Below are 24,028 nucleotides of genomic sequence, written 5' to 3' on the forward strand. Positions count from 1 at the left end.
TGTCTGAAGTGTCTGTGTGCGCGCTCATGGGGGATGGTCACACTGTTTCCGTCCTTAGTGATGCAATCGTGAGTGTGGCATTCGCCCCTACACCCATCTACATTCCATCGGTAGTTTTTCCGACCGTTTCCATAGCCAGCGGCACGGGAAATCAGCAATTAGTGGCAGACAAAACGCCCCCAGCATAAGCAATGGCACAGGCCCAGGCCCAGACCCAGACCCAGGATACGGGTCCAGAATACAGGTCCAGGCATCGACACATACATATATAAATGCATGCATGTGTGTGGGGGAAGGAGAAGGCACGCATTTCCGTCACCGACATTTGCTTCCGGCGTCTCTCAGTGCACTTTGACTTGGCCACTGTGCAGCCTGTTCCTCGCCTCGCCTCGCCTCGCCCTGTGTTTCTCGCCCCCTCCGTGTAGCACCAATACTGTGTTTGCCAGTCCTTTGTTCGACTTTCTACCGTCCCGTCCTGCGTTCGTGTAATTTTATGACTAATTAGTCAGCTAGTACGTCAAGTTGGTAACTACAGCAAGGCAGGCGACAAGGCAGCAAGCAACAACAGCCACAGCAACTGCCACTAGCCACTGACGACTCCGTTTAGCTTAAGTCTATTACAGTTGTGGGGCGTTGATCGTGGGCGTGGCCATTTATTTGCCTTGCTGCGCTTTTAATTGCTCGCAAGCAATTTCTTTAGCCTTTTTATGGCATGCAACAGCAGCAGCAGCAGCAGCAACAGCAGCCGCAATGGCAGTTGCAACAAGAGCAACAGCCTCCGGTATGTCTACAAAGTTGAGTTGCAATTTTAGTTTTCTCCTGCTGCTGTCGGAGGCTGGCACTGCCTCTGCTGTTGCTGCTGATGCTGCTGCTGTTTCTCTTTGTTGCCTGCCTTCTGCATTCTTTGTTCTTATTTGGCTTTGTGTAATTTTGCCTCATAAAACACACAAAGCACAATGCAGACATTCCCCGATGCTTACCATGCCACCGATGATGGGGATCTGAACATTTTTGCGGGGGCCTTAAAGCACAATTTAAAGTGGATAATGAGGCACCTGGGGCTCGAGGGTAGTGTCATGGCGAATATACTCAAGATAGAGAATAATTTCCAACTACTTAGCAATCAGTGGTTCAATCTGGAAAGCTTCGCCATCCAATTAATCTCAGCCGAAGTGAAGGCAGTGAAAAATATTGCTAAATTAGCAGCTGACAAAAAGGTCGACAAATGATATCCGCTCCTAAATTCTCCACTTCCGTTGTTGCATGTAGCAGCAGCATCATTTGTAGCACGTACATCACCTCAGTCCTCAGTCAGGTGGGAGCCAAAAGTCGAGGGATTTTTAAATCCACTTGAAACACACGAAGCCCGAAGCGGCAGAGAAGAGTGAAAAAAAATTTAAATGACAAGCAACTAATGGGAATTGCCAGCAATTTTCAAAGGCAAAGGAGATTCAGGAATGGTGCCGCCAGGTGGTGTTGCTGCAAAACTTTGCCACCTTTTGGCCAAAACCTTTGCATCGAAAATCAGCTAACAACACAACAAATGGCTTCATTTATTTGCGTCTTTTGTGTGCGTTGCTGCTGCTCGGAACTTCCTGCCGCCGCCAGGTGGCAAGACACCAGGAAAAACTAAGGAAGCGACACCCAGAAAGGAAGAGTCTGATTCACGCTTAGATCCAACATTTCCCCAACACCAACCCACTGCACTGAAATCCGAAATTGTGGGCAAAGTTTACACAGAAAAGGTTGCCGCCTCCAAGAGCAGCAGCAACAGCGGCACGGAATCAAGAGTATAAGTTGGCGTCGTAGTCAGAGTCGCAGTCGAAAAAGAAGTAGCATCAACTATTTATATATAAGAAGCAGAAGGCAGAGGAGAAGAACTCTTCTCCTGCTGCTGTGCAGCTGCACTTTGTCGTGATTGAATGGCCAACACCAGCAGCCGTTAATGTGTTTGAGGTTTTTCATTGAGATAAAGTTTTTGGCCTGTCGGAAATACAAGAGGAAAGTCGCACTTTAAAGTTTTTCCGGGAAACAAACTTCTGCAGGGTAACACTGTTAATGATGAAGCTTAAAATGAATTACAAAGGATTACACACGGAATATATTTCCCTGTCACATTTACAGATTCTACACTGATGCCTATGTAATTTAGTTGTGACTTTTTTCGTGTTACCCGTCAGGGGCATTAGCCCCGAAGCTCAAACCGCGCGGACATTTAGCGTCCACTCTTTAGTTGTGCAATTTACTCTGAACCCTCTTCAGAAGCTTCCGGACCAGACCTTAAGCCTGACCTTTTTGTTGCCATCCTCTTGATACTTAATTCCTCTGCATTGACCTTCATGCATATATCGATAAACAGACACAGATCCAGGTTTTTCATGCGTTTGGCCAACTCGAAGGTCTCGCCGAGCACTTCCTTCTGATGTTCGACTTTCTCCACAATCGCGTGCGCCTTGCAGATGACAATCAGACTAAGGAAGCTCCACACAATGCTGTTGCATCTGGTGGCCTCTGTTGAATGGGGAATTGGAATTTNCATACCGCATTACGTTCTGTTCTTCGGTGCACTGATTTTCAACTAAAACCAGCCATGGGCTGATGATTACGCCATAGCATTTGTAAGTATAGTTCGACAATGAGATATCGCTTGTAAAAATGCTAATCAGCCAGGGATCCTCCTGAACGGTTGGCAGTTTCTTTCCGCAGTCTGGAATGCAGTGTAGCCGAGGACTACTACAGGTGACAGTGGCAGAGGTTCCAGCATCTAGCATCAACTATTTATATATAAGAAGCAGAAGGCAGAGGAGAAGAACTCTTCTCCTGCTGCTGTGCAGCTGCACTTTGTCGTGATTGAATGGCCAACACCAGCAGCCGTTAATGTGTTTGAGGTTTTTCATTGAGATAAAGTTTTTGGCCTGTCGGAAATACAAGAGGAAAGTCGCACTTTAAAGTTTTTCCGGGAAACAAACTTCTGCAGGGTAACACTGTTAATGATGAAGCTTAAAATGAATTACAAAGGATTACACACGGAATATATTTCCCTGTCACATTTACAGATTCTACACTGATGCCTATGTAATTTAGTTGTGACTTTTTTCGTGTTACCCGTCAGGGGCATTAGCCCCGAAGCTCAAACCGCGCGGACATTTAGCGTCCACTCTTTAGTTGTGCAATTTACTCTGAACCCTCTTCAGAAGCTTCCGGACCAGACCTTAAGCCTGACCTTTTTGTTGCCATCCTCTTGATACTTAATTCCTCTGCATTGACCTTCATGCATATATCGATAAACAGACACAGATCCAGGTTTTTCATGCGTTTGGCCAACTCGAAGGTCTCGCCGAGCACTTCCTTCTGATGTTCGACTTTCTCCACAATCGCGTGCGCCTTGCAGATGACAATCAGACTAAGGAAGCTCCACACAATGCTGTTGCATCTGGTGGCCTCTGTTGAATGGGGAATTGGAATTTATATCTAGCTAGCTCTACTTGTAATCCAATCCAGTCCCTGCCAGACTCACCCTCCATTGCCTTGCGCGCCAGAGAAACTGCCATATTAAATGAATTATTGTTCAAATGGGCTTGGGCCAACTCATGCAGCAGATAAGCACGTTCTATGGGATACTTGGCGAATCTCATGCGACTCTCGTAGCGAGCGGATAGTTTCCTTGCAAAGCAATTAAATTTAAAATTAAATTATATACAAAACATTGGAATTGCAATTGAAATACCCACTTGAACAGCTCACTCTTGGGATCCGTTAAGTCGGTTCTTCGTACATTCATCGTTTTGCTTTGTTCCTGCTTTTCTTTGGGCACCATGCTCGATTCTTGGGAAAGTCCAAAGAGCGTCAGTAAGCGGTGTTTGCCCTGCAAGACAGTCATATCGCTGGGAATTATGTATTCATTAATGCGGGCCAAACCCAAGTAGTTGTAGACCTCATTAATGAATTCAAATTTCCATGGCATTGTGCGATGCGTCTTAATGGTTATATAATCGCCCATAACTTCCTCAATAAATGTTGATAGTTTCTATGAGAGGAATGCACATTAGAAGGGATCAAAGAACCCAACCATAGAACTCACATCTAATGAACCGACTCTTATCAGCTGCCGTATGCTACGTAATATTTTAAACATATTTCTCCTAGTCTGATACTGAACTCTGTATAGATTTTCCTCCTTTTGTTTATTATAAAGTTCCTCGTTAGGATATCGCTGAGAAAACTTAGCGTACATGGGACAACGTGCTTGAAGCATTTTCTAAATAAAATCAGTTTTTTAGGATTACTACAAAGGAAAGAAAATAACAAAGTTCGAACCGTCAAATTGCGCGCCATTGCATAATTTTTATCCATCAGATTCCTTAAATAGGGCGTAGATCTTTTTGCCTGTTGTGGCAGAACATTGGGATTGCTGCGCAGTTTCTTTAAATATGCCATATCCACCCAGCATTTATCCAGATACGTCTGATTGTATATATTAAAACATCGCTTGCGTCTGGCTTGTTCCAGTGGAGAGACGAATACTGTCTGGATTTGAGGCAGCAAAAAACATTCGAGATATTCTATATATAAATTAATTGACTCACCGGAGTTTCCAATATGCTAACAACATCGCAATCATCCTTGATTGGCTTTGGCTGACTGGCCCGATGCCTTTCCATGCGATTGAGCAGACGGTGTACTGCCGGTGTGGTCTCATCCCTCAACATATCTTTAAAGTTCTCATCGACCTGAAGACGACACGAGGTTAAGGGGGAATCAAAAATTGATAGTTTTCAGAGCATACCACATCCAAGCGGTTGATACTGGGCTTGGCCTGGGCGCCTCTGAACAGCCCCAAATTACTGTGAAGATTCATTTTGGCATCCTCGAAGCGATTTGACTCGTAGAGTGTATCGGATATCTCCAGTCTAACGTGTGGATTCACAATGGGTGGCCGCGACCATCCCAGGATTGCTACAGTTATACAAAAAAAAAAGTAAAATGCAATAGCAAAGTTCAGCGTTTATACCATCTGCCTTTGTGCAGTCCTTCAGGGCTTCGGGTGCCATGCCCTTCATCCTTTTGACTTTGCAGCGTCTCATCAGAGCAGTCGTGTCGCGTTCGTTGATGTTCAAGGAATAATTCAAGTACTGTATGCTGTTAGAGTAGCGCTGATGGCGACTAAATTTCAATCCCCAGTCCGAGTAGATGCGTCCGAGCTGCTCTTGGGACCAAGTAATCACCTCCCATGGCTTCAGGTGAGGGACAATTCCGGCTGGCGGGGCTCGAATTTCAGATATTACCGAGTGCGTGGTCATTATTAATTGTTTAATTAATTGCAAATAGTGAGAAAAATAACAATTAAAAAATAAACTATACAAAAAGTGTAAGTACAAAAAGAACAATGTATAAAAAGAAATGTTATTTGTGCATATTTTTGATGGAAAAGTCGTTGAACTATGATTCAACAATTCTTATTAGTTGCCGTTAGTTAAGTCCTTCTTTTGGGCCTCTTTGTGCGCTTATTTCAATGAGTTTAATCCTTTTTAAAAATTCCATACTGACATTGACTAAATAGTAAGTCTTTTGACTATCCAATGGGGTAATGTAACGCGTAAATTTCGTAGAATATGTCATGGTACCAGTTCCAGGTATTGGAGGCAGGCAAATAGGTCGCACTGATGCCGAAAGTATCAGTGGATTAACCATTTGGAGAATCGTTTCTTGTTCGCTGTAACAACATTTGCTTACGGTTAGTGATCCATGAATATTTTTACAGATGAATAACATACCCATGAAAAATGTTGGCCACATTGTGGAGCTCATAGGGATGTTCCTCATGTCTTACAAAGCTGGCCCATCGATTTCCCTCTGCAATGGCATACCGCATTACGTTCTGTTCTTCGGTGCACTGATTTTCAACTAAAACCAGCCATGGGCTGATGATTACGCCATAGCATTTGTAAGTATAGTTCGACAATGAGATATCGCTTGTAAAAATGCTAATCAGCCAGGGATCCTCCTGAACGGTTGGCAGTTTCTTTCCGCAGTCTGGAATGCAGTGTAGCCGAGGACTACTACAGGTGACAGTGGCAGAGGTTCCAGCATCTAGCATCAACTATTTATATATAAGAAGCAGAAGGCAGAGGAGAAGAACTCTTCTCCTGCTGCTGTGCAGCTGCACTTTGTCGTGATTGAATGGCCAACACCAGCAGCCGTTAATGTGTTTGAGGTTTTTCATTGAGATAAAGTTTTTGGCCTGTCGGAAATACAAGAGGAAAGTCGCACTTTAAAGTTTTTCCGGGAAACAAACTTGTGCAGGGTAACACTGTTAATGATGAAGCTTAAAATGAATTACAAAGGATTACACACGGAATATATTTCCCTGTCACATTTACAGATTCTACACTGATGCCTATGTAATTTAGTTGTGACTTTTTTCGTGTTACCCGTCAGGGGCATTAGCCCCGAAGCTCAAACCGCGCGGACATTTAGCGTCCACTCTTTAGTTGTGCAATTTACTCTGAACCCTCTTCAGAAGCTTCCGGACCAGACCTTAAGCCTGACCTTTTTGTTGCCATCCTCTTGATACTTAATTCCTCTGCATTGACCTTCATGCATATATCGATAAACAGACACAGATCCAGGTTTTTCATGCGTTTGGCCAACTCGAAGGTCTCGCCGAGCACTTCCTTCTGATGTTCGACTTTCTCCACAATCGCGTGCGCCTTGCAGATGACAATCAGACTAAGGAAGCTCCACACAATGCTGTTGCATCTGGTGGCCTCTGTTGAATGGGGAATTGGAATTTATATNATACCCATGAAAAATGTTGGCCACATTGTGGAGCTCATAGGGATGTTCCTCATGTCTTACAAAGCTGGCCCATCGATTTCCCTCTGCAATGGCATACCGCATTACGTTCTGTTCTTCGGTGCACTGATTTTCAACTAAAACCAGCCATGGGCTGATGATTACGCCATAGCATTTGTAAGTATAGTTCGACAATGAGATATCGCTTGTAAAAATGCTAATCAGCCAGGGATCCTCCTGAACGGTTGGCAGTTTCTTTCCGCAGTCTGGAATGCAGTGTAGCCGAGGACTACTACAGGTGACAGTGGCAGAGGTTCCAAGGAGCAGCTTGGTGTCGTGGCTCTTGCAGCTCTTTATCTGCCCCTTGTAGCTGCAGAAGGCCCGAATGGAGAGATCTGTATTGAATTTCTTGTGGCTGCAGATGGGAATGCACTGGGGCCAGATTCCCTGCCAAATGCCATTAAGACAGTGGTTTAGATCGTTGCCATTCAGCTAGCTATTTCCATGGCAGCTCAATCGTACCACAACCGAGTCGGATATCGATGAGCCAGACGTATGGGGCAGTACATTGAAAAGTGTTTTCACTCGCAGGTTCTTGAGGCTGCTGGGAATGATGCAGCTTGCATTCCCGGACGTAGATTCAGGGGCATTGGAGGGAGGTGTGACTTGTGGATAAACTAGCACTGTCGATCTGGTTCGGTTTGTGACATTCCTTCTCGGTGCATAACTAGGCCAAATTCCGCTCTGTGACTTTCCACGCATTTCAAAGCATATGGATGGCACTTCATCGGTGCCGTCCCAGCAATCGATCTTATGATCACAGGCCTTTGCCTTGGCCAGACAGCCACCATATGCGCAACTAAATGTGTCATTGGGGCATTTAGAAGCAATGCAGTTCCCATTGGTTTCATCGCTGTCATCCTGGCAGTCCCTGACGCCGTCGCAGAAATACTTCTTGTCCAGACACTCATCCGTTTGAGAGTATCGACTCTGATTGTCCCTGGAAATCATTTTTAATTAGACACTCTCTGGTGATCATTACACTTTTGCTTACAGGCATCTCAATGTGATAACAGTATCCAAGGGCTGTGGCACTGCCATTTGCTCTCTGTGGCAAAGGTGCGGATGCTCATCCGTCTTATCCCAGCAGTCAGGTGTTACATCACACAGCTGGCTCTCACTAAAGCAGCCGCCATACGAGCACTGGTGCTCTGTGCAGTTTACATTGTGGCATTCGCGAAAGGTTTCATCACTGCCATCAGAACAGTCTGTTCGGGCATCGCATCTCTTGCCGAACGCGATAACCTGTCGTCCATTGTGACACCTCCAGGTGGTTGCTTGTAAGCTCACATGGACTTTCAATCAAATAAGTATTCAATTCATATCTTTACTTTACACTTTTGTACGCACCGAAAAACATCAAAATAATTGATAGCAAAAATTCTCGTTGAAACATTTTGAGAGATTTCACATCGAACCATCGAACGATGCAATGAATAATGAGCTGCGATCTTATGGGAAAACTCTTTTACCCAAGAAATCTACAGATTTATGCAAAGAGAGCACAATACAGAGTACACAACACAGAGGGTCCGTTCTCTTTGCCTCAATTACAGAAGACTATTTTGCTAAATGATTTATATTTCTCTTAATTCCCAAAGGAATTTCCCGCTCTTTGTATTCAAGATTGATAATTGTTTAAAAATCTTTGGAATGCGAAGCTACAATCAAAATTAATCCCTTTGGATTTAATTAAAGTTTCAAAACACAAAACAATAAATTCTGTGAACCTTTTTGACCTAATGAATGCTTTTACAAAATTAAGTTCATCAAAAAAAAATATTTGTGGCAAGTGCCTTTTCTTTTGTTTTCCCCATCTAACACAACAGATAAAAAGAATCCGTGGAGGCGATGGAAAACCGAATAGCTTAATCGGCTTACTTCGCCGTGCTGTTGATTTTAGAGTGCATATTGATGAAACTCTTTGACGACACGTTCGAGTGTTGCATTATAAATTAAAATCCCAACAGCATTGCCGTCCAACGTTTGATGTACCAAATGGATAGGGAGCAGAAAAAACTTACAATGGTATTGTTCCGTGTTCCGTTTTCCGTGTTCTAACAAAATGGCAGGCAACATCGACAAATGCAAAGACAGCTACAAACTGCATTTGGAAGGCGGCAGTCGACATGGCCAAAGGGGACGCGACGCGTACGTTATTTGGACTGACATCGAGCGAATGGCAACGGGGCACACCAGTGCATTGACAAATGAGCACAAATCGCACTCTGTGCCATTCTGTCGGTGTTTCTATATCCTTGATTCCTTCTATCCTTTTTTTGTAGCTGTTGTGTCTGTGTGTGTGTATTTGTTAACGGAAGCGGCTTCAAGGGATAGATGGATAGGGACATGTTAGCGTATTTGCATTAAAGTTGCTTTGATTGGAGATTCTTTAGTGTTGCTTCCATGTGGGAGTGTAAACCATACAGACAGTTGCTATTAGTACGTATATTTTCAGTATTAAATAGTCGAAATCAGTGTAAATGTAATATTTCCCTCATAGTTACTGAGTATAAAAAATAAATTAGTGCTTTGGTTTTTCCAATCGCTGCACCATTCTCTGTCCCTTGCGGGCTTATCAAATGCGACGTAAATCTGTTTGACGTCATATTTATCACACAAATACAATGCCTTATGTACGTACATAGGGGAGTCCCTCGGCGGCGATTTGCACAATCGACTGTGCACAACTCGGTACAGTCATGAGAGGTGCGGCTACACTTGAGGCTGAGGAAAAGCAAATTAGTCAGACGAAAATTACTAAGGGTACACCAAGAACATAATTAGAGTCTTGCGAGATCCATTCCATCGCACCACCACAAACACCAGGAAAAATGCTCTCTAAACTTTGGTGGCTGGCTAACTTTATGGGCCAGTTCAGTGGGCTTGGTTGGCTTGGCGAATGGGAGTGCTAAGTTCCGCAAAGCGGGCTCTTATCCAATTAAGTCATAACTCAATATGTGCTGAGAGATATGCACTTGGCCATTACTTAGGCAAAAGGCAAAAATTTGCTCTAATAACTTTCGAGTTTGCGCTTTTCTTCCGTCTTATTTGCCTCTTGCCAAGGAGATAATTTTAACACCAGAGCCATGCTGGAGGCATGAGTAGGGAAGTAGGGAAGGTTTTTCGGTGCAAAAGATTTTAGTTTATGCAGAGCAACAGCTTCCCGCCTGCCTTCCCGTTTTGCCTTGTTCCCTTTTATGGCACCAGCGAGACGTTGCCACAACTCATTTGGCATTGACCAGGATTGGACGTTGCCGCAGTCCTCCGTGACTGTGTCTATGGGTGGCAGGAGTCTGCAGTGGCTCCCATAACCATCCACCATACACCATCCACATCCTCATCCTCCATCCTCCCTACCCATTCTCATCCATATCCCACATCCATCTGCCGTTGAGAGCGCGCGCATAAATTATTCATTTGTAATGTGCAGCCTCAGTCTCTGTCTGGGTCCCGACTCTGGGTCCCGACTCGACTCTGTTCTTGGTCCTCTGTGCTTGGTCTTGGCTCGGTCTTGGCTCTTGGTTATGGGTCCGGCCTGGGGTCTGGAGTTCTGTGTGCACTTTTGGCACAGGATATGACACTGACACTCAGCGCCGGCGCTCGTCCTGCGTCAACAACTTCCTTGGCTGCTCTTGGCGTTTACTTTGGTTTGGTTTGTAATTTCCTTCTGGAGTTTGTGCCGTGGCTAAAAGAAAAACAGCAAGGAGTGCCACAAAAAACCCACCAACCCCAAGAAATACATACTTCTTACTGTGTGGCACCGTACAGGACAGAACAGTAGTATTCCAATTGCAGCTGGACCTGCTACTGCCCCTGCTCTGCTCCTCCGCTCCTCTGCTCCTCTCTCCTGGCTTACCACTTTACATTGGGGAAATGCTACTGCTGCTGCTGCAATTGCAAACTTTAAAGTTTGCTCTCCTTTTTGTATCTGCGTCTGGAATGAGTGTGTGTGTGTGTGTGTGTGTGTGTGTGCGTGAGTGTCAAAAGTTTCATTTGAGAATTGAAAAATTATTTTCGTTTCATATGCAGAGTATGTCATTTACAGGAGGTTCATGCCACTAACTCTAACTCCGCATTTTTTGTCTTTTTTTTGTGCTGCAGTTGCAGTTGCAGCTCATTGACAAAATAGAAAGTTGTTGACTCTGTTTCCAGTTTCTTTGGCTCTGCTGCCTGCGGCTGAGCATAAGTTTTCGTCTAGGACGATGCCAAGACACACACACATACTTTTTAATTACGTGCCTACATGCTCCGGTTTTAATTTTAATACTTTGTCTGGTTTCTGTTTCTGCCTTTCAAGTCGTAAACTGTGCGGCAGCCCACACATACGTATACACGTATGAAGACGTTAATTAATTAAAAACCGCAATGGGGAAAACTTAATGAAGCCATAGCTTAGCTTAGCCTAAACAGTGGGGCAGCAAAATAAATGGCCAGCCTCATAAAGTTGCAGGTTGAGACATAGAGAGAGAGAGAGAGAAATTGCATTTTGCTGAGCGGGAGACGTTTCTCTGGTAAAACGTGGCATTTGAAAAGTTAAAAGGCACAAAATGCACCTTATAATTAAGTTTCATAAGTTGTATAATTTTGTTTAAAGTAATTTTATATTTAATTATTATTTTGGGGTATGAAAGTGCTTTGTGTAGTCCCAACACGTAACTGAGCAACTTTGATAATTAATTTTGTGAACGAAATATTAAATGAATTAGTTTATTGAAGAGCCAGAAATTTATAATATTTCTGCCCTACTCTGTACCTAACCACTCAAATATAAGTTAACATTTTTCTCCCTGGTATAAAATATACACATCTTTCGTGGCAATTTGTTGCCACTGTGTTGCTGTTGACTCCACTTGACCACAAAATTGTCAACAGTCACCCACAATCACTCACACAGACATGCAAAACTCGTGGCCAAAAGCCGCAGACACGCACTCGCCATGCAAAAGGCGGAAACGGAAACGGCAGTGGCAACGCGTTCCCCTGCAGAGCCCTGGTCCCCTGTCGGTGAACACATGAGTAAGTGTTTGTGTTGTACTACATGGTATATGTATTGACGTTTGCACAGTCTTTGACAATTATTTAGTTGCAGTTTTGTATGCCTGTGTGGACGTCAAACGGATGCAAAACTTTTCTCTAATTTGAATAACGGAAAAGTAAGCAGGAAAATACCACTTTTCTAATTACTCAACTTTTTATAAGCAGAACTATTAATTAAAACTAATAGAAAAAATATATTAAAACTACACTCGATACAAAACTATATTATAATACAGAATTCAAAGAGAAACTGTTGCTTATAGTCCTACTAAAAGCCGATAATAAATGTGTACTAAACCCACGTCTATAGCTTAATTTATCTGCGTTGGCCATCAATTGCGCAAAGCACCATTAAGGGGCCAACCAAAAGCAAAGCGATTTCGTTCTCACTTTGTTTGAGTGGGCAAACAGTTGACAGGAAACACCCGTCAAATCACAGTCTCTATCTGTATATCTCAACCCATAACCAGAGCCAGAGTTAGAGCCTGCTTTTGACAGGACATTGCCTAATTAAAATGGCAAATCGTCAGCCACAACAAGGACTTTGGCAACACTGGTCAAACACTGGCAGCGCAGCAACAGGAGGAGCAGCAGCAACAGCAGCAGCAGCAGCAGCAAAGACAGCGGCAGCGGCAGCGCAAAACAGCCATTTGAGATGCAAATTTATGCGCCGCCTGGTCGCTAAAAGCAAACGAGAAATTACCAAAAAAAACCTCTTCGAAGCGAACCATCAAAATTATGCGGACACGTACACACAGACACACACAAGGACATATTAGTACGAGTATCTGCTGGATTTTACATTGGCTTCCATGATAAATTTGCTGGACCATGTCTGCACTGCAGTTTGCGTCAAAATACGAAATAAATTTTAATTTGATTAACGATTTTTGGGTCCATTTGGAGCATTCCATTTGTCGCAGACGAAAATTGATTGGTTGGCCCAGCCTTTGGCTTCCCTTAACTTTTTTTCGGTGCGTTTAACTTTTGCTGTGGCGAAAAGTTTTTCGAACTAGTTTGGTAATTAATTTTCATATGGTGCAAGTGGGTTACGATTCATTAACTTGGGCCAGGCCAGGCGAGGCCATGACAGGGCCATGCCAGGGCCACGCTGAATTTGGGTAGTTGAGAGTCGGCGTCAGGTTGTTTGCTTTCCATTCCGCTAAAAGGTCAGCAGCGGTAGCGGTAGCAGCAGAGCCCTTGCGATCCTTGTCACGTTTTGTGGAGTGGACCAAAACGCGTTGCAGCCTGATTATCGGCTGGCTTGCTTGTTTACTGGGTCAACATTTCGCTTGAATGGAGTGGATATACCTCCTTGCAGGTAAATGCACAAGCAACCAGTCCAAACTCCCATCAAATCTAATCAGTAGAGCGCCGCCCCGTTGCTGTGATGATGGGAATGCGAAATCCTCTCGGTTGGTTCTGGCCTCGCAAATTGATTATAGCCAATATAGGCGAGTGCGTGTTTGCGCTCAGAATGCATGAATTGGGTAATTGATATGCGATAATCGCATGTCAGTGCACTGATATGTATCTTAAAGTGCAGGAGCAGCAGCAGCAGAGAGCCCTAAAAGTAACCAGCTCTGTTAAGGAACCTCTAAAGTCAAAAACACACTCGTGGAAAACCTCACACACTCAAGCGGCTTTTACACCCACATGGACATTGACCAAAGGGCCATTCATGGCTCGTTGGCAGGGTGTCAGTGTCCATGCCTCAATCAAGGGTCCGGCCTGGGAGCCCTGCTTGTCCTGCTTCCTGTTTATAGCTGGCCAACACTTGTCATACTCCGTGGCATGTAAAAATAGATGGGTCTCTCCAGTCTGGCACGGCACCATTGCTCGACTGTGCAGTGCAGTTTTAAAGAGCCTTCCAGCTGTTTTTGGCCACAGGATACATAAATTTAAGTGCAGCTGCAGGAGCTAGAGGGCACATGTCATCCGCATAGATCATGTCCATGGCCGGGGCCAGCGGGTCTATCGGTTCAAGATACTACTAGGTTTTGAACTCCTAATAGAGTCATTCTGTGGTTTGGCAATTAAGTCAATGCTAACGATGCTTCCCACACAGCACACAGCACACAGCGCACAGCACACGACACACAGATGGGGCATTTAAACAGACAGTCCGACAGACTGAGAGGCACATTCATTCTGGATTCTGGGGGCACAAAAATTACGCAGACAGCAATAATTAATTAGATACACAATAAATTACTCATATGCCAGTGGCAGCCCACAAGTAAAATGAAGACAAAATGAATTCGTGTGTGTGTGTATGTGAGTGTCTGTGGGTAGAGGATGATGTGGAGCCACACATCTGCCCACACTTACGAAAAGAATGAAACATTTTGTGACTTTCCTTAAATGCATGTAGAGTTTTTTGTAATCTTAAGGTAATAATTTCAATTTAATTTAATTCTTTGCAGGCACTCATATGTGTAATCAAGCGAAAAGGGGGAAGGGAAAGCGTTCTGTTCTCCCCATGTGGTCGGCCAGAACTATTAAATACACAAAAGCAACAGAACAATGCGGGGAAAAAGCTCAGAAATCACAGAGCTACAAGGAAGACGAAGTAAAAACGGGGGCAAGAACTATAATTTCCTAAAGGACTTAATTATTTTATAATAAGCACATAACACAAGCGAGCAGTCCGACTACTGGGAACTGGGGACTGGGGACTGGACAGAGAGTACGAGAACGAGTACGACTACAGGCATTAGCTGTATAGAACGAGACGATTCGGTCCCTGGAAAGAAAGGATGCCTCACAAATGCTGCGGCAAAAGTTGCAAAAGTTTTTCCACGACTCGACAATCGGTCAAAAGAGTGGAAAGCGGAAAAGTAGTCAAGCGTCGAGGGAAAACCCCAGCAGCATAAATTGTGGAAATATTACAGATTGTTCTTTCGCTTTTCGCCCGCTCTCTGCTTGATTTTCTTGTTTTATTTTTTGTTTGTATATTATTTTCCTTTCTTATTAATAAATTTATGGCTGAGTGAATTCCAGCAATTATTATTGATTTGATCAAAGTTGTTGTGGCTGTTTGGGCGGCTTATGGCTTGAGGTCTAAAAAGAAAACTCTCTGCTTGGAATTCAACATCTTTCTGCTGTCTGTTAGTATCAAATTATAGTTGTCTTTGCCTTATTTAATTAGCACTTAGTCTCAAAGTCTCCCTACTCAAAGTTGAATTTGCATAAACTTCCATCTCTTGCCATTGAAATAAGGAAATTGCCATTGGAGTATTTCTCTCTTTCATCTGCATATATTTCCACACCAGCCCAGCCCATGCCCAGCCCAGCCCATTCCAGGCAAGCCAAGCTCAGCATTAACATTAAGCCTGCATAAATTTGAATTGCGCATACGCCCCGCATACGGCAGGCGCTGTAACAAACATGGACAAACATTTAAACACTTCAAAAACAATATAAATTCATTCAGAGAGTGCGGGCGGACCTCTATCCCCACTATAACCATAAGCAATAAAATACACAGACCACCATGCAGACATCGGATAGGCCACCAGAATAGGAGAGGACATGGACTACAGGACTACAACAACGATGCCAAGCCAACAACAATGCATAAATAAAGACCAATGCCAAACAATTGATACTTCCAGCAAAGGAACAGAGCAAACGGCCATCGAACGATTTGTACGAATTTATATAACCAAAGCGGAAGTGTGGTAGGGCGACAGCCAGACCCACAGACAGACAAACAAACACAAACATACACATACACAACTAAACATTGAAACAAACAAGCCAAAATGTGCGGCAGGGAGCAGGGAGTGAGCGGTTTGTTAAGAGTTCCAGTCCCCAGAGCAGAGCATACCCCCCTATGGATACGGAGCAAATTCATTTGAATTGCAAAACAAACACAGGCGGATACCCCACGTTGACGACATTGAAGGCCTACTACACGGAGTTTGGACGGGAGTCCAGCTAAACGAGCTTAATCATGTTGTAAATTTGCATAATTTGACATGTGTATGTGATGCTGGGAGTGTCCCCTGTGTGCGTATCGAATATATCTATATATAGTATGTAGGTTCCTCTGTACTTATTACCGAAGAAATGCGCTCTAAATTTGAATTTGATTGGAATAATTAGCACTACTTACAGCACGTAAGGAGCTAAAGCTATTTCAAAATGGGGAAACTTCTTACTATAATCAACCGATTTATACAAGTTTTTATCCGCTCACGAACTGTGCTGCAATTGCTGAACCAGTCATGACCATGCCATTGCACAATCTCATTCTAAACTACCCATATAGATGTGATTATATTGCTGTGGGAGTCCACTGGACTCTCCACCGACTTAGGGTCCCCTAAGCGGTGCCCGTTGTCCGCTGTCCGTGCCCTGTCAGACATTATGACAACTTAATTGAAGGTTATGCGTGACCACAGTCAGATGGGAGCTTCTCATGCAACGGTTAGCGTCTCATGTTTAGCGCTGGGGCAGGGACAACGCATTCAATTGCAACAAATGTGATTACTTTACAATTAGGTTTGTGATTACTGCCACAGTTATCGTATTTACAAAGACATTGCAATGAAATTCGAGTGAAACAAAATGGGGACTCAAAGATTGTAGACCTATAAATAAGAACCTTTGTTAATGTCATCTACAGAATTGGTAGACATGTACTACTCCCAACCCTTCTCTAAACCAGCAGCAGAAGCAGCAGTGAACAGACCCTGTTAAGTTGTTAGCGCTTGAAAATTCACGGGGTTTTCCCCCTTAAAAGCTTGTCAGTTAATAGAAAACAAGTGACATTTTCCTCCTACACCATGCCAGGGCGCTTCATAATTAAGTCTAAATGAAGAGCTCGCTTCGTGCAGAAAACTTGGCTTGACCCTAGCCATACCAAAGGAAGAGGGTGAACAAATGAGGGTGATGGGGTTGGGAATGGTGGAGGGAGAGTACATGCAAGTGTTTGCAGTTTAATGGAATTTTTAATTTCTGTACTGTTCTGCGCTGCGGACCAGCAATGGGAATAGCTGCAAGCACCCGAAGCTGACATTATTACAAATTTTTTATTATTATTAAAAATGCAGAAAACATTAAAAGCGACACAAATTTGTAGCCGAAAGTCGTGCCATTATAGCCGGGAAAAGCCGGGCACAAGGTTCCTGCAAGCTGATTACTTAAATGGACATCGTGCCTGACCCCCTCACACATCTTAACGTGGCCGGAAGGGAGTAATCCAGTAGTGCAGCAGCTCCAGCAGAAACATCAATGCACTGGCCATCATGGCCAGCACTAGAGCGAAAAGAGCCGGCGCAAAGTGCTCCAAATCCACCTCCACCTGGGAGGCCTTGAAGAGACTGCAGTCCGGCTTGGACACCGACCACAGACGGTCGTTGTACTGCTTCAGGCCAGTGGCCCGAAGATGGAGAATGGCATGGGCTAGATGTTCGCGCCAGGGCGAGCCCTTGACCATTACAGAGGCGGCCTCATAAGGAGGATTGAACATTATTTCCTGCAGTTCGCAGATCTCGTGCTCTTCTATGCGTAGCTCGAGGAGCTGCCTGTACAGACGATCGATGGCCGCATGAAATGCAAAACGACCCTTAATAACCCGCTCGGCTCCCTGCTTCAAAGTGATAATATTGTGCTCCCCAGATCGACAGATCCTCTTCAAGTAGACATCCCTTACGAGCTGTCTACTGTTGTTACCGAACACCGCAAAATTATAAGCAATGTCCTCCATGCCGAGGTCCAGGTTGCTCTCGTACAGGGCCTGCAGATTGACAATGCTCCTGGGGCTGTCCGAGAGCAGGGAGCCCACGATGAAGGCCCCATAGAACTGCATCAACATGAAGCTGAAGATGCAGCTAGCGCTGATGAGCACACGGGTGGACATCAGTCGGAAGAGCTCGGTGGCCGGACCCTGCTGCAGATAAGTCTCGAGCATGGTAAACCAGACAAAGGCCACGCGTCGCTCGACTAGATTTCCATGCTGGCGTCCCTCATGGAGGATGTGGAGCAACAGCAGCAGAGTGCTGCATGTACACAAGGCCAGTACGCACCACCACACCTCAGTGCTCAGAGGCTCAAAGAATATGTTCCGGATTTGACTGTGTCGCGGATGGCGGAACAAAAAGTGAATGCTGTAAGAAAAGAAAGTTTGATCAGCAGCGCCACCCAAGTAATGGAAGGATAACAAGTAGCTGCTCACGACTGGGTAAGCAGAGAGGGTGAATACTGCACGAAGGGCTGCCTGTCCAGAACAAAGCGAATGGGGCACACGGCAAAGTCGGCCTCCCTGTTGGTTATCTGACCCATCACACCCGACCAGCTGCCGTTGGCCAACTGCTGCCCCCAGCTGTCCGTGAAGCTTATGGCCAAACTGCAAGTAGGCTTATTAGCGCGTACTCTGAAACCCTTTTTGGAGGCCACACTCTGGCCCACTCTGCCCACCTCAGGTTGTACAGCCGCTCCACGAGTCTGAACAATTGATAGGTCTTCCGCTGCATGGGATCCAGTAGCAGGAACTGCTTATCGTCGGCTAGGTACTCCATATCATCAAAGCCTGAAGGTTTCTCTGTCAGCTGGACGGAGGATTTAGAGGTAAGATGAGAAAAGCCGCCACCCAAATTGTGTGCCTACCGCTGTGCTGCCTCGTAGGGTGACATTTTGAAAATTGCGTCTCCGAAGTATCCAGCTGCTGCGAAAGGTGTCCATCAGCTTGTAGCGCAGCGATGGTGACCACACCCCCTTTCTCATAACAAGCAGAGGCACCTGCTGATTAATCCTGTACACATCATAAAGATGCCACGAGGTGCTGCAAATTATGCGAAGTATGAATGGCATAGCCATAAAGTTACCTCATTATTTGCCCAACTTATCTGTGGCCTTCAAGGCCACTGTGATATCCGCATCAATTCCCATCTTGTAGCCACCTAAATGCTCTGCAATTTGTGCCTCATCTGGCTGGGATACTCGACTGGAGCCCAGCATAAACCATGCCAAGGAATTATTAAAGTATCCCGCCTCAGATGCCACCGTATAGACCCAACGCTTGACAAGACGGTCATCAAACTTTGGCACTAGAACTGCCGTACGCGGGGCCCCATAGTACATGAGATCCTCGAAATTGTGGGAAATTCCTGGCTGATAAAATTGCACACGATAGTTGGCCAACAATTTCTGGTGGCATTCAATTTGCCAGTCGCCATTCTCGCCATTGCCAACGCCATCACCATCGCCTCCTTTGATACGGACGACAAGCGACTGCTGCAAGTGCTGCGACCGCAAAAAGTCCTCGAAGGCTGCCAGCTCAAGGAAATTGGTATTTATGCTTTCAATTTGTGGCGTGCATAAAAATCCTGTTAAAATTATAAAAACCCATGAAATAACTTTCACTTGCAGCTTAATCATTTTATATGGCCACTTTCACTTTGACTCGAAGCTCAGTTTTCCTTCTTTTACTCTTCGGATTGTGTTTGCTTTGTGCGTGTGGCGGGCTCTCGGCTCTGGCGTTTTTATAGGGTTTCATGCTCCTTCTGCATGTGCATAATTTATAGACATTTATCATATCAGCGATATATGTACATATGTATGTGCATATCCTGGACACACGCAAATTGTGCGGTTGACAAGAAAAGTGTGCTGAAAGGAATGGCGAAATTTACTCGAATTATTGCTGAATGTGCGTATTAAAAAGTATTGGTCTGGCGAAAAAGACTTTCAACTGCTACGCTTTGTAAAGAATGAGGGACCTTTCAAAAATCTTTTTAACCACTTGTGATATTCGTTTGTTTCCCGGTTTCCCAATATTTTCTCATCGTTGTTTTATTCATTTTTAAATTCTTGTTTTTAATTTTTGCTTTTAATTGATATATTAAATGTATTCAAAACATTTTTGTTTTCTCACAATATCTTAATACATTTTGTGTTTAAATATATTTTTTTTATTTATACTTTTCGGCAATTTTTATTTTAGGTTTTTATTATATTTAAAACAAGTGAAGTCTTGGATGACAGTGATGTCAAAAAGTGGAAGAAAAGTGGCTTAAAAAGGCTAAATCGGCATTTTAATCTTTCCCACGGCACTGAGATAGAGACAGCGAATTGCCTGTGTATTTGCTTCTGTAACTACAAATGCAAACCAAGTCCTTGCTCAATCGAAAATAATCTTGTCGGTTGTATTCAAATTGCTGGATAGTGACAATATGAAAGGTTAAGCAGATATAAACACAGAAAATATGTATATAGTTCTTACCTTGCTTATTTTGAATTAATAGAACAAGTCATTACTGTTAACCTTTTTCCATTGATACAATAATTAATCGAAAATATTGTTAACATATTCCGTGACTTCGACTCCTTTTCAAACGTATCTTGATCAATTTCACTGTTGTGCCGTTTGTTTACCATCCACCTAAAACTCTAAAGTCAGCATACAGCCGAAATCCAATAACTAGACGCAACATTAAGCAGGACAAAGCTGCTGGCATTAGCGTGACATTATCCGACTGCAGCCAAAAAGCTACAAGAAACGGCAAAAACGCGTGTTAGCATCTACGAAACGAAGCCAAGAACCTTAGCGTGTGTCCCTTGTGCAACTGTGTATGTACTCGTACCTATCTGTGTGTGGGAGTGTGAGCACGGAACATTTTGAGAAACTTGAAAGCAAATCCTGCAGCTTGCAACTTAATTTCATGGCACGCGGCTGCGCTGCCGCGTTGCATGCGGCAACTTCATTCGGGCAATTTGCTTCACGACAGCTTGCCACGTGCTACAGTGAGAGAGAGGGAGACGGAGAGATGGAGGAGAAGGCAGAAAGAAAGTGCAGAAAATGGCAGCGAGATAGAGTCCTGCAAGGACTTTAAGACTGCTTTGAAATTAAAAGGAATTACATTCAATTTGTTGACATTTTTGCGGATGCGGATGCAGCTGCAGCCTTTATCCCTCCCTCATTGTTTTTTGGCTTTCTTTTGTGCTGGTGGGGCGTGGTAATGACAAGAAACATTTTCCACAAGGCCAAATGCAAATGAGCAGCTGAGCTGCAGCAGAAGAAGAAAGGGAGCACCATCAGCACATACAACTAGTCCTTTTAAATGTATTCATTGCAAAGAGGAAAGTTTGCCCAACATTTTATCGCAAGATTTTCCCATCGAATACGCGAGTTGCATGTGGAAGACAGCCAGCGATTCACTTTCTCGCTATCTCTTGAGCAGAGAAATTGTGCCATTAAAGCGAAGCCCTCACACCCAGACACACACTCAAACGCAGGCCGGGGGGAATGAAAATTGCGCACACGCCATGTTGCACGCTTAAATATTTCGCTTTTAAATTTTGTTCTGCTTTTCATAGGCATGCCGCTTCCTTCCATTTCTTTCTTGACATTTTCTCACACTTGCCAGACATCTGCACATTTGTATGCGCCAAAAAGTTTCATTTAATTTCTCATATGAAAATATTATTTGTCCCTGCCATTCATCGGGGGAGCAGATCCGTGGTTCCGCACACCAGGGGCACACACATGAGGCCGAAGGTGAAAATGTATCCTTAATGTTTTCCTAGAAACGTGCATTTTGATGTCTGATTTTCCGGCTGACGTGGCATGTTTTGACAGTTAATAAATTCCTAACTGTGCCAGCGAAAAGGGAGCGAAATAAACAATTAAATTAAATGCAGACGAGGTTTATTATAATGTGAAAATATACAGCGAAATGTAGAGCATTTTAATTATAATTTAAATTCAAGTCACAAACCAAACATACAGCTTTATTCTTCATATTTTTTTTTAAATACCGAAACATATTTTCCCAGAAAGTGTAGTTGTAAAGACGCGAAAGAGAATAAACTGCGGACAATTTTTAATTAATTTCACTCCCGAAAAAGAGATTATTATTGTTATTGTTGCATAAGATTCTTTCTCAACAAAAACAATTTAACAACAAAAAGTCTCTATTTTTGCATTTCACGTTGTACTCGTATTTTTCTTTATAATTATTTTTACATTTCAACTGCGAGGGATTTTAATTGTAGGTTAGTATGCTGCCAACCGACAAAACTTGTCCATGGGGCAAAAAAAAGGAACAAACAGCAAACAACAAGAAAAATGGAAGAAAAAGGAATGAAAAGGAAAGCGGAAAATCCCCTGCAGCCATGGGACGAAGCTCGAAATAAATCCCTCAAAACGGGACGACAATATGCGACTTTCGCTGCTCGTTGGGCAAACGGCAAACCAGGGGCGTGTGTATTGAGGAATACAATTTAGTTTAATTAAATAATTTTTGAAAACTTTCAAATTATAAATTTTGCAACCTCTCTGTTATTTCCGACTTGAAGTTTTCCCTTCGTTAGCTTCCACACTTCATAGTTGCTTAATGTTGGCGTGAACCGTTTTATTTGCCAACAGCAATGGGCGAGTATTTCCATCTGCATCTGGCACTGGCACTGGCACAGGCCCTGGAACAGGGTGGGACAGTGTTTGCGCCTGGGACTCGGTCTGGTCCTGGTCTCCTGGCCAGCAATAAAGTCAACTCATTATGAAATTACTGCTAAAAACTAAGCTTTTCCCCAAACGGAACGGAAAGGAAAGTACGGTACAGAGGAAGTGCAAAAAAAGAGACGATGATGATGACTGGCAGCGGAGAAAGCCGGCAAGGAAAACAAATTAAATTTAATCGATTTGTGAAAAGCTTCCAGACAACAACTGCAAGTAGTGCTCGGGCTGTGTGGATGGGTTGCATGGTAAATTAAGTGAGGGCGGTTACGGACACAGGACTTCGGGCTCCGGACTTGGCTAGAAGCACTTGGCCACTTGGCGTGCGATGCCTCTAAGCGCATTCTAAACAAATTAAAATTCAATTAAAAAGATGAAATGCCATTTCAGGGCTTGGAATGCAGTCTGGCTCCGAGCTCAAAGCCCCGGGCCCTGGCCTCCGGGCTCTGACTCTAGCATTCCATAGTTAAATTTGCTGTTGCCTGAATGAGTTAGTTGCCATTGGAATTGCTGCTGCTTAATCTCAGCTAAAAGGCATCACATTCAATTCATTTAACGGCAACACGTTGTCGCAGTCAACCATCATTATCGTCAACCTTCTCTGCTGCTGGACAACAATCTCAGGCTGCAGCATCATTAATCCCTCGCCCGCAACTTGAGTGGGACTCGAGCATCATTTCCAATTACCAGACTTCCGACCAGACGCCCAAGAAGCTTTTGGCGGCGGCAGCTCTCGTTGGTGAAATTTTTCGTTGATAATTTTTGGTGGGAATCGGAGCCCTCTTCCGTTCTCCCCTCTGGCTTGGTCACGGTCATCGATGTGGCAGTAGTAGCTCTCATTATGGCCACTGCTGTGTGGCCTCTGGCAGTGTAACCGCCAACTCGTATTTGCCTCGCTGTCGCTTCTTTCATGCATTAAAATCAGCGCCCCATCAGCGCCTCTCACTCCATTACGAGGATACTCATTCCCGATTCTCTTTGTTGCTTTGTTCGGGAGGGGGAAATGTCCTTTTCTTTTTTTGCCTGTAGACTGTAGTCCTAGCTCTTTTCGCTTTGGCATAATGGCTGGAAGCATGTTGTCAACCCTGAGTACACACCGAATATCCCACCCATTCCACTTTCTGTAATGAATTGGCTGGAACGGAGAGTCCTGGGCCCTTGTGGTTGGCTCACTGACTTTCAAATGGCCACAGTTCAAGTAGAGGCGTGAAATTGTCTGAAGTTTGTCTTGGCAGAGGCGTTCATTTTCATAAACTTGATTAAAATATAAAGTTGGCCGACAAATATTTAGTATCCATTCCTCTTCAGGGCTTTCCAAGTGGCTTAGCAGCCGGCAGAAGAGCCTGTCCACTTGAAGGACTGATCGGAAAATCATCTCTGGTCCAATTAAAGTCCATCCATTCCTTCGTTGCTCCGTTGGGTCACTTGAGGCAATTAAAGGGCTTGACAATCATCGCACCGCACCGCAAGAGGTATTGCCCGGGATGCTCGCTCCGCGCCCACCCCCTTTTAGCCAGCAATAAAAGAGCTTAATTTAAAATTTAAACCCTTTTGGCTGGAGGCGGCGACCGCAACGCTTCCTGTCGTCGTCCCTGACCGGTCGGTCGGTCCGTCAGTCCGTCAGTCGGTCCGTCGGCTACTGCGATGCAATGATGAAAAAATATTTTCCGC

General features: G+C 44.2%; 4 protein-coding genes across 5 annotated transcripts; all 4 read right to left on the minus strand.

Moving 5' to 3' along the window:
• Nucleotides 1-2,872: 2,872 nt before the first annotated feature.
• LOC117586436 lies at nt 2,873-5,395 on the minus strand. 2 transcript variants are annotated; one of them, XM_034276474.1, is made up of 9 exons: nt 5,012-5,395; nt 4,787-4,956; nt 4,587-4,730; nt 4,318-4,527; nt 4,082-4,258; nt 3,732-4,027; nt 3,518-3,663; nt 3,224-3,443; nt 2,873-2,915 (listed from the first exon to the last, which is right to left on the minus strand). In XM_034276474.1, exons 1-9 carry the CDS (start codon nt 5,298-5,300, stop codon nt 2,894-2,896), a joined length of 1,674 nt encoding a protein of 557 aa, XP_034132365.1. In that variant the 5' UTR covers nt 5,301-5,395; the 3' UTR covers nt 2,873-2,893. The 2 variants fall into 2 exon arrangements, with proteins under 2 accessions (XP_034132365.1, XP_034132364.1); XM_034276473.1 differs by lacking the exon at nt 2,873-2,915 and having other exon boundaries at nt 3,011-3,443.
• Nucleotides 5,396-6,198: 803 nt separating this feature from the next.
• Nucleotides 6,199-7,284, minus strand: LOC117586397 (the record flags this gene model as incomplete). The annotated part of the gene is made up of 3 exons (XM_034276429.1): nt 6,199-6,241; nt 6,550-6,769; nt 6,807-7,284. Coding segments are annotated over 3 exons (720 nt in total), but the record flags the coding sequence as incomplete, so codon positions are not given.
• On the minus strand, nt 7,260-8,157 carry LOC117586114 (low-density lipoprotein receptor-related protein 1B-like). The gene is made up of 2 exons (XM_034275976.1): nt 7,850-8,157; nt 7,260-7,795 (listed from the first exon to the last, which is right to left on the minus strand). The coding sequence occupies exons 1-2, from the start codon at nt 7,894-7,896 to the stop codon at nt 7,288-7,290; spliced, it is 555 nt and encodes a 184-aa protein (XP_034131867.1). The 5' UTR covers nt 7,897-8,157; the 3' UTR covers nt 7,260-7,287.
• An 8,754-nt stretch (nt 8,158-16,911) lies between these two features.
• On the minus strand, nt 16,912-19,393 carry LOC117586155 (ionotropic receptor 75a). Its single transcript, XM_034276054.1, has 5 exons — nt 18,746-19,393; nt 18,511-18,685; nt 18,322-18,452; nt 18,080-18,250; nt 16,912-18,011 (listed from the first exon to the last, which is right to left on the minus strand). The coding sequence occupies exons 1-5, from the start codon at nt 19,279-19,281 to the stop codon at nt 17,081-17,083; spliced, it is 1,944 nt and encodes a 647-aa protein (XP_034131945.1). The 5' UTR covers nt 19,282-19,393; the 3' UTR covers nt 16,912-17,080.
• Nucleotides 19,394-24,028: the final 4,635 nt, after the last annotated feature.

This window comes from Drosophila guanche, unplaced genomic scaffold, assembly GCF_900245975.1.
Source record: "Drosophila guanche unplaced genomic scaffold, DGUA_6, whole genome shotgun sequence".
Classification (NCBI taxonomy): domain Eukaryota; kingdom Metazoa; phylum Arthropoda; class Insecta; order Diptera; family Drosophilidae; genus Drosophila; species Drosophila guanche.